Here is an 11,186-nt window from a genome sequence, read left to right on the forward strand (position 1 = left end):
TGGTAAAGGTTGTAAAAAAGCCTACATGGGCTGTTCAAACTCTAAACACATACTTACACATGAAAAATTTGCATCTTTCATTTAAAATCCTAAGACGAAAGACACGTCTACTCTGACCTTTGTCTTAATACTTAGACCTTTGCAAGTAGGAAATTGCCATTAATAGTCTGTCTAAGATGAGATCAAGGAGCAGTTCATAAAACATAAAGACTAGGAATAAAATATTACCCTAAACTCCCTGTCTTTTGGTAATCTTAGATCCCTTCTCCCATGCCCCACTTATGATGCCAATCAAGTGGAGGCAGCCACATCCAAACTTGTCATGCTCCCTGAGCCAAAGGTCAGCTTCACCATCTCATTCTTGCCTGTTAGCCATTGGAGGAGCAATTGTAACACATGACCGATAAATAAGGGACCAACAGCCATTTTGAGTAATAGTCTTTCAGTGCCGTAGAAATTATAAAATCTGATTCATACAAACACAGAGACAGGAGTCAGTGGAGTCTGGGGCTAGAGATTTGTACAATCTCCCTCAATCAGCTTCTGAATTCATTTTCTTGGCTGCTCTCTGGCAATCAGAGGATTGATTCTTATGACTATGGGGCAACAGGAAAAAAGAGGGGTAGAGTGGGGAGCACTTAGTGAGAGACTGACAGTCTGCCAAGTCTACTAAATGTCGAGACCTTGTCTCAGCTAATATATTTGGTATACTGATTATAAGTGATTTTTTTTTCAGCTAAAGGTTGTCACTTGCATCTTGATTAAATGCCAGAGATTTGGGACTGTAATTATAACTATTACTTCCTGCAGGGAAAAACAAAGGTCATATACTAAGATTTAGTCCTGTAACAGCCAGGTAGAAGGCAGGAAAGAAAGTTAAAGTTGATGAAGAGACACCCTCTAAAGAAGCAACAAATAAGTGCAGACACTCATTAGTTAATTCCATGGTCCTCTTCCTTCTTCTTCCCTGAGAAGGAATCACTTTGGTTATTGGGATAAGGCATAGCCCACCTCTAGAAAGTAAAAACAGGCTTTAATAGACCAAGTTTCCTAATCTAATATATTTTACAGTTCAGAGGTTTGAAGATAGGACTAAAATTCTGATGGTAGCCTCCAAACCTACTCAGCCTAATGTATTCAAATATTCACCTATTCCCCAAGAAACTAGTTCATAGCTCATGCTCAGTTAGAATAGACCTTCACCTCTTGCTCTTCAAGATGATCTTACCACTCATTCATCAGAACAGTTCAGTTCCACATTCTATCTTGTGTGTCATGAATTCTCACTGTGAATGCAGATATGTGTGTGTGTGTGTGTGTGTGTGAGTGTGTGAGAGAGAGAGAGGTATGTTGTGGGGGGGGGGAGAGGCAGGGGAGAGGAAGGGAGAGAGAGAGAAAGAAGAATTTTAAAAGACTTAGGGAAAGATTTCAGAATCCTGGATTCCTTTTCACAGCTTCTGCTTTCTTCTCAAGCATCTACTTAACTATAAGTTAGTTTCAAACAACAAATTGTGCCTGTTGTTGATACTTGGTGAAGTTGTTTGCTTACACTGAAATGCAATTTTCATCAATAGCTTGATAGCTAGAAATGAGATTAGCTTATGTTTTATTCATCAGCTCCACCTGGCAACCTTGAGAGTGTATTTTAATTGGTTCCATGGACAAAAGCCATCAGCTTTCCTCTTCGTTCTGTGGCACTGTATTCTACCACTGTCTCCAAACCTCTTCCCTGGTCCCCAAAATCTTGGAGAATTTCTAGCCTGGAGAGAGCTAGGCAATGCTTCTCAAAGCTTAATGTACATCAAAATCATCTGGTGAGCTTGAGAAAACACAGATTTCCAGGTCTCACTACAAAAATTCTAATTCAGTAGGTCTGGAGTGGGGGTTTTCTGACAAGTCTTCAGGTGATGCTCATGATGCTAGACTTTGAACCATCATGTGGGAATCACTGTTTTAAAGCATCTGTGGGAACCCAGGGCCTGGGCTTCCCCTCCCTAGTGGCGAGTGAGGCCCCACAGTATGTAGCAGCCTGTGTGACCGGGACAGAAGTTAAAAGTCATCAGACCTCCTCAAGAAAGAAAGCATGTAAAGATGGTATTGTAAACAAAGAATTAAAACTCCCTTCCCCTGATCATTGTTGATAACAAATCTCCAGACCCCTAGTGTCACGAGACTCTACTGAAACTCTGTTCTCATACCCTATGGAATGTCTTTGTCCTAAACCCTTAGAAGCTGCCCCTTGCACCCCCACCTTTGCGGAGCTCTGACTTACCCAATAGCCATCACCCAGAAAAATCTTCTCCTGTTTGTAAGTCCTAATAAACTCATGTCTGACTCTGTGCCTGGCATGTTCTTTGGTCTTAGGGCTGCGCCAACCTGAGCCCTTCAAGAGCTGAGTTGGAACACCAATTTAAAGGGAGTGGGGAAAATCCATGGCACCTGCCACTTTCTATTAGGAAATACAAACCTCGGGACCTAGAGATTGTCTTTCTTTGGCTATCTTCATACCAATCCCACACTATCTTGATTACTGTAGCTCTTTAATGACCCTTGAGGACAGGTACATAAGTCCTCCATCTTTGCTCTTCTCTTTCAAAATTGTTTTGCCTATTCTAGGTCCTCTGCATTCCCATATGTACTTCAGGATAAACTTGTCAAGTTATGCATAAATAAATAAATAAATAAACAAATAAATTTTTAAAGATGCAGACAAACCCCAAAACCTGGGATTTTGATTGATTGTGATGAATCTATGGATCATTTGGTGAGAACTGAAATCTTAACAATATCAAATCTTCCAATCCACAAATACAGCATATCCATTTATTTAAGTCTTCTTTAATTCTTTCAGCAATTTTTGGGGTGTTCAGTTGTTCAGGTTGTACAACTTTTGTCATATTTGTCCTTAAGTACTTTGCAATCTTTGTTGATATCATAAATGGTATTTTTTTTATTTCAACTTTTAATTGCTTGTTGTTTGCATACTTTGGTCTATCATTTCATTTTCTTGTAATGTCTTTGTTTGGTTTTGGTATCAAATTAATGCCAGCCTCGTGAAATGAGTTAGGAAATATTCCCTCCTCTTCAATTTTCTAGACAAGTTTGGGTAAAATTAGATTTCTTCCTTAAATGTTTGGTAGAATTCTCCATGAGGGCTATCAAGACTTGAAGTATTCTTTGTGGTACAGTTTTTAATTACTGTATTAGTAAGGGTTTTCTAGGGAAGCAGAACCAACAGGTTATATATATATATATATTATGAGATTTTTATAAGAATTGTCTCATGCAACTGTGGGGATGGACAAGTCCAAATTCCGTAGGGCAGTCTGCAAGCTAGGAACTCTGATGAAGGTTTTCAATGAATTCCCCAGGAGAAGCTGGCTGACTGTGTAAATCATCACTTCTCCTTTTAAGGCCTTCAACTGATTGGATGAGACTTCTCTCATTGCTGAAGGCAATCTCCCTAGTTTACTGTAGATGTAATCAGCTGTAGAGGCAATCAACTTACTGATTATTTCAATTCATGAAATATCGTTACAATCAGGCCAATGCTTGCTTGACCAAACAACTGGATACCATAACCTGGGCAAGTTGACATATGACCTTCACCATCACAACTACAAATCCAATTTCTTCAATAGGTAGAAGGCTATCAAGGTTATCTATTTCTTGTTGAGTGGGCTTTGGTAGTTTGTGTAATTCATAATTTATACAATTTACCTAATTTGTTAAATTTACTGGCATCAGCTTTTCATAATATTCCCTAATTATCTTTTTAGTATGTAGAATTTGAAGTGATGATGCCCCTTTCATTTCTGATATTAGTATTTTCTCTTTTCCCTCTTTTATTCTTGATCAGTCTGGCCAGAAGTTTATCAATCTTATTATTCTTCTCAAAGAATAAATTTTTTGTGTCATTGATTTTCTCTATTTTTTTTTGTTTGTTTGTTTTCTATTCCCTTCACTTTTGGCTCTGATCTTTATTACTTCCTTTTTTCTGCTTATTTGGGGTTTTATTTGTTCTTCTCTTTCTAGTTTCTTAAGGTAGAAAATGAGCTCTTTCATTTGAGACCTTTCTTCCTTCCTAATATAGGTGTAAAATATTAAGTTTCCCTTTCAGAATTGCTTCATCTCAAAAAAAAAGATTTAACAGCTCAAAGAGTCCTTAGCCCTTCTGAGAAATTATAGGTAGGATACAGGTAGTAAATATTTCTGTTATATAGTGATTTCAGCCATTACTGACCATCATTCAGTTCATGCATTCAAAGTAATTGTAGTTATTATTGATCACTGAAAACTGGATTCAAATCAGTTATAGCTCAGTGAACTAAAGATACTACAAATCCTCTACATTCAAAAATACAGTTTTATAACTGGAAAGTTTAAGGTAAAGGAATACTTATTGTTCATAAATATCTTTAGATATAATTGAGACTTACACTACCATACTTTATTAGGTGTACTACTATGCATAGTTAATTCCAGTTACCATATTATATATTTACTAGTCACCAACAGCACAAATTTTTATGCTTCAAAAGAATTTTTGATCTAGTAAAATGTCTACATTTAATCTTCATTTAATTAACTAATTTAGATGACCTAAATTGAAGGAAGATTGGCTTCCCTTGATATCTTTTTCAAACTAGTGATACAAATTTACCAAAAAAATAATTATATATTTTGCCTAACATCAAATAATCTGCAAAAAGTTTCTAAGATAGATGCATCTCTTGTTCAAGCCTCCAAAATTTTCGGAGAAAGCCTCCAAAAATAAAGAGGCTTTCTAACTCAAAGCATTGACATTCTTAGCTCTCTAAAGTAAACATTAAACAACAAAGTACAAAAAATGCTCCCTCAGTTTTTGAATAGCCCACTTACTTATATAAAGCATTTTCTGTCCCAATACTTCCTTAATTCAAAAGATATTTATTTACTTCCTAAGAACATGACAGTCTTCATTTCAAACCATTCAGTCAGTTTCCATGGCAATGCTGCAGGATTCCTTGGCTACCATGAGTCACATTAGCTGACTGTGGAATTTCTCAATCTCCTTTACATCTTGAGCTTGGTCTGTTCTATACACCAAACAAATTAAATTATCTGTTACTTTAATACACAGAATCCCATCAGAATGCCTATATTTGAGAACCACATGTGCCTTCATAGGATCCACAAGGTAGAGCATTCTAAGTGGTGTGGCTGAACTCCTTTCAGGTTTGTTCTGGAGCATCGTGGACTCAAGGTGCAAAGGGAGGGGGGAAGAGGGGCAAGGCTATGGGACTGGGGGCAGCACCACCTGGCCCACCTACCTACCTACCTCCCACAGTCATCATTCTCAGAGTCCCAGTCCAGGTGAATTAACTTTTAAGATTGCTATTTCCTCTTGATAAATTTGCCTTTTATCATTCTACAACAGTGTTTTTTTATCATGCAATTTTATTGTGATATAATTACATAACATACAGTCATTCAAAGTGTACAGTTTTTCACAGAATTGTCATATAGCTGTGCTTTCATCATCACAAACTTTGAACATTTTCAATACTCCAAAGAATAAAATAAAAATTAAAATAAAAAAAGAACATCCAAAATATCCCATTCCACTCCTCCCCCCATTACAATAGTGTTCTTTACTCTTGATAATACCATTTGCTCTAAAATTTGCTTTAGACAATATTGATATGGCTGCTCCTGCTTTCTGTTGATTAATTTAACACAGTATGTTTTCCCATCCTTTTACCTTTAATCTACTTGTGTTGATACTTAAAGTAGGTTTCTTTAAGGTAACATATAGTGGGATTTTTGCTTCTTTTCCAATCTGACAATTTCTAAATTTTAATAGGGATATTTAAATCATTTCCACTTAATGTGAATATCTATGTGGTTGGGTTAAACCTACTCTTTTGCTATTTAACTCGTATTTGACCCAAATGTTCTCTTTCCCCCCTTATCTTTTTTAGCTGCCTTTTGGATTAATTGATTTTTTCCATTAATTCCACTGTAATACATTTAACGGCTTAAGTTGTTAATTCTTTGCAGTACTATTTGAGTGGCTGGTGTAGGGTTAAGAGTATATATTTTAATTAGTCACAGTCTACCTTCAAGTGATATTGCACCATTTCATGAATAGTGTAAGAACCTTACAACAATATATTTCCATTTCTTCCCTTCTAGATTTGGTACTACTATTATCATACAGGTTTTCAAATTCACTAATCTTTGCTTCTGCAATGCCTAATCTGCTATTAATCCCATTGGGCATTGTTCCAGTTTGCTAATGCTGCCATTATGCAAAACACCAGAAATAGATTGGCTTTTATAAAGGGGGGTTATTTGGTTACAAAGTCACAGTCTTAAAGCCATAAAGCATCCAAGATAAGGCATCAACAACAGGGTACCTTCACCAAAGGATGGCCGATGGCATTTGGAAAACCTGTTAACTGAGAAGGCACATGGCTGGCATCTGCTTGCTCCCAGGTTGCATTTCAAAATGGTGTTCTCCAAAATGTCAGCATCAGCTTTCAACGGCCGTCTTCAAAATGTCTAAGCTGCTCTCCAAAATATCACTCTCCGCTGCTCTTAGGTCCTTCTGTTTGTGAGCTCTTCTATAGGACTCCAATGATTTAATTAAGACCCATGCTGAATGGGTGGGGCCGCACCTCCATGGAAATAATCCAGTCAGGGTGTTACCCACAGTTGGATGGGTCACATCTCCATGGAAACAACCTAATCCAAAGATTCCAACCTAATCAACACTAATTCATCTGCCCCCACAAGATCGCATTAAAGAACATGGTGTTTTGGGGGGCATAATACATCCAAACCAGTACAGGCATATTTTCCATCTCAGACATTGTAGTTTTCACCTGTAAAAGTTTGAGTTTGTCTTTTTAATATTTTCCATAATCTTACTAAATCTTTCCTCTGCTTTTTGAATATGTATAAGGCAGTTATAATAACTGTTTTAATGTCTTTGTCTACTAGTTATATCACCTGTATCATTTATGGTTCAATATTATTTACTTGATTTTTCTCCTAATTATGAGTATTTTCATGCTTCTTTGTATTCATGATAATTTTTTATTAGATAATAGACACTGCGAATTTTGCCTTATCGGGTTCTAGATATTTTTATATTCCTATAAATATTCTAGAACTTTGTTCTCATATCCCTTTAAGAAACAGTTTAATATTTCCATCTTGCTTTAAGCTGAGGACAATCATAGGGTACTTCTCATTTTTGTTCTCCATCTCAAAGAGGTTGCTATCCTTTGTTGTCTGAGGTACAATGTCTTGAAAACTGTTGTTTCATATATTTTGTCCATTTATTTGTTTCAGGTGGGAGAGTAAGTTCAGTTATCTGTTGCTACATCTTCACCAGACAAGAAATCCATTCACTCTCAATGCTCTAGAAGTCTGTAAATTGCAATCGTTTTTTTTCAGTCATGGAAACATGAATCCAGTGTCCTGACCGCCTCCTATCTTTTCTCTTTTGCTTTACATCTAACCACCTCCAGGTGTGTGGAATTACCAATTTTAAGGAAATGATGGTCATATCAATTAACTGTACATCCATTAAATAGAAATAGTGTTTAAAAATATTTTAATGGCCTGTAGAAATGTTTGATGTACATTTTGCCAAAAGCTTATATAAATTGGATATACAATAATATATAAACTACCTGAAATAAATGCCTTTTGCAAAAGAAATAAGGCTGAATGGAAATATGCCAAAAAGTTATATGCCATATCTAGATGATGATATCATAAGGAGTTACTTTCTTCTTCTTTAAACTTTTTCATTATTATCCAGATTATTATAACAAACACATTAGCTTAAACAAGGCAAAGTTGTATTTTGGTTTTTGTTTTATTTTGTTTTGTTTTTAAGAATGAGATTTAGGGAGACAAAAAGTGAAGGATAATTTAAAGAAAAATTCAGAGGGTACTGCTTACTTATCTCTCCTAGGATCTCACACAAACTCTTTTTGCTTGAACCGTGCAGTTATAAACCATACTCCTGTGTCTCTACAAAAAAGGCCTGGATTATAAAACATCATGAAAAAAACAGGAACAGAGCAGCCAGAATTTAGATAAACAAACATTTTAATCCTATAAATGTTAGGAAAAAAGGAGCCAACCCTTATAAAATGTCAAGAGTGCTCTCTTCAATAGTGGCAAAAATATTCCACCTTAAAATTGAGTTTAGGACCAGGATTCTGGAACATTCTGGAAGTTTAAAGAGAAGTAATGAGAGAGGGTTTTAGTTAATTAGTTCTTTCCCTTGGTTGCCAAATTAAGGAAACTCAATTTCACTGTTTTATTCTAGGTCAGATTCCTTCCATGGCCCTTGTTTTACAGCTGAGGGATCAGACCAGACTGGTCATTCATTAATTCACTCGCTCAACAAGAATATGCTTAGTGTCTCTGCAGATAAAGCACTAAAAGAGGCTTTGTGGCCAGTTGAAGGAGCACTGTCTTATTCTTAGAATCAGACAAACCTGAGCTCAAAATGGCTCTGCTACTTCTAAAAAGTATGACCATGGGAAGGTTGTTTAACCTTTCTGAGAATTGGCTTTCATTTCAATAAATTGTGTGAACATCTTCCATAAGAGAGTTGTGATAATTAAGTAATATGCATGACAATGCCAGACATATAGAAGGTACTGTGCTGGTTTGTATGTATTGTGTTCCCCAGAAAAAGCCACATTCTTTGGTGCAGTCTTGTAGGGGCAGACATATTGGTGTTTATTAGGTTGGAACATTTGGATTGGGTTGTTTCCATGGAGATGCGCCCCACTCAACTGTGGGGTGATAACTCTGATTGGACAATTTCCATGGAGGTGTGGCCCTGCCCATTCAGCATGGGCCTTGATTAGTTTACTGGAGCACTATATAAGCTCAGACAGAAGGAGCAAACTTGCTACAGCCAAGAGGGACACTTTGAAGAATGCACGGAAGCTGAGAGAGGAGCTGTAGCCGAGACAGACATTTTAAAGACAACTGTTGGAAGTTGTTGCAGACATTTTGGAGAATGCCATTTTGAAAGGCAACCTGGGAGCAAGCAAACACCAACTACGTGCCTTCTCAGCTAACAGAGGTTTTCCGGATGCCAATGGCCTTCCAGTGAAGGTACCCTTTGTTGATGGACACTTTATAGGCTTAAGACTGTAACTGTGTAACCAAATAAATCCCCTTTTATAAAAGGCAATTCATTTCTGGTGTTTTGCATTCTGGCAGTGTTTGCAAACTGGAACAGGTACTCAAATCTAGGTAATGAAATCTAGGGAGCTATAAAGGAAATAAGATATTTTCCTTTCATTCCAGGAAGTCACAGTCAAGCTAAAAGGCCAAATATTCACAAATAAGGCAATAAACTCACAGATATTCATAAGATATTCAAAAATAAAACAGTTAAATGTTGGTATGAGATGGAATATATTTAAGTTCCCTGATAATTAATGTCAAGGATAGGTGCTAAGAAAAATGAGATATTCTAGGGGGCTGAAATGGTCAGTGCAAGTCACATGGAAGAGGTGATCCTTAAGCTGAGTCTCTAAAAGAGAAGATGAATTGGTAGAGAGGAAGGACAGCCCTACTGGGATTAGGAGGACACCTATAACAACAAGTACCATTACCTGACCATTTTCCTGCTAAGCAATTTAAAAATTGGAAGGTTAAAGATTGGTCCAAGTTCCTCCGAAGAAACTCAGCAATGGCTGTGTCACTCAATTTTAAGCAGCTTAAGTGGATGTTGGGGATTAAATTGTGCCCCTCAAAGATACATTCAAGTCCTAAACCCAGTCCTGTGGGTTTGAACCCATTTATAAATGGGATCTTCAAAGATGTTATTATTAGTTGAGGTATAGACTCATTTGTAAATGGGATCTTCGAAGATCTTATTGAGATGAAGCAAATTGAATCAGAACAGACCTTAATCCATGTGACTGGAATCCTTATAAGCAAAGGAAATGTGGATGTACCTGGTCAGCAGAAGGCAGAAGTTAGTGGAAATCAGAGGAGCAGACACGAGGAGAGACAGATGGCCGTGAGATGGAGGGTTGCCCGAACATGACAGGCTCTGGGAGAAAACAAGCCCTGCTGATACCTTGAAGTTGGTCTTTTGGCCTCCAAAATGAACAGTTTGTGGTATTTGTCATAGCAGAGCTAATAAACCAAGCCAGTGGATAAGACCATTCAAACAAGGTGGATTGTATTCACAATTTTGTCTCAGATCCAAGTACACATGATAGTAAAGGAATTTTAAAAGACAAAAGGAGAGAAGAAACAAGAGCAGATGAGAGAGTTCATAAAACTTGGAAAATGAGAAAACAGAGAAGAGGTTTCTGATATTGACAGGCAAAAAAAAATGTGGGCAGAGGGTAACAAGAAGAAGGAAACTGACTTACATTGCAAAATCCAGGAGTCAGATCTTATCAGTCCCAAGAAGGGTGAGGGGAGGGGTGAGGAGATCTGGGATGGAAAATTGCCCTAACCTGAAAGTCAATGCTGGAAATTTCCATTACCAGTCCCACCTTACTGAAGATTCAAAAGCAGTCAGGAAGATGGAGAAACAGAAAAGCACCAATTATCACTACATCTACCCTGTTTGAGTTTTGTTCATAGTACTTGTTGCCACCTGACATAATGTTAGCCACTTATTTGTTAATTGATCCACTGTTTATTTCCCCCACAAGCATGTAACAAGTTCCAGAAAGACAAGGACTTCATTGATCCCATGCACCTGTTCATCCTTAGTACTTGGCAAATATGTGTGGCATGAATGAATGGATGAATGAATAAAACAATCAATCAACAGTAGGTATATTACACAGTAACTACCTTCTAGTCTCAGATTTACCAAGTTTTACCTTATGTCTTGGGCCTGCGGATTAGGTTAACTAAGTCTTCCAAGAAAAGTAAAAAGACACAAGGAAGAAAAAGCCACAGGGCATGAGAGGAATAGAGATTTGCCAGACTACTTTGTCCTGTTTTTTCAAGGTTTGTCTTAGTCTGCTAGGGCTGCTCCAACAAAACGCCACAAATTGGTTGACTTAAACAAGAATTTATTGTCTCACAGATTGGAAGCTAAAAGTTCAAAGTCAAGGTATCAGCAGGCCATGCCTTCTCTGAGGTCAGTAGAGCGCTCCTGGTGGCTTGCTGGCAATCAGTCTCTGCCTATG

At 37.3% G+C, this 11,186-nt stretch overlaps 1 protein-coding gene across 1 annotated transcript in view; it reads right to left on the minus strand.

Moving 5' to 3' along the window:
- The window catches only part of TMC1 (transmembrane channel like 1), a 152,383-nt gene extending 147,050 nt beyond the window's left edge, over positions 1–5,333 (minus strand). The window contains exon 1 of the mRNA XM_037850748.1: positions 5,321–5,333. Coding sequence (XP_037706676.1) covers positions 5,321–5,333 — 13 coding nt within the window. The remainder of the gene's footprint in view (positions 1–5,320) is intronic.
- Positions 5,334–11,186: the final 5,853 nt, after the last annotated feature.

This window comes from Choloepus didactylus, chromosome 10, assembly GCF_015220235.1.
Source record: "Choloepus didactylus isolate mChoDid1 chromosome 10, mChoDid1.pri, whole genome shotgun sequence".
In the NCBI taxonomy this organism is placed as follows: domain Eukaryota; kingdom Metazoa; phylum Chordata; class Mammalia; order Pilosa; family Megalonychidae; genus Choloepus; species Choloepus didactylus.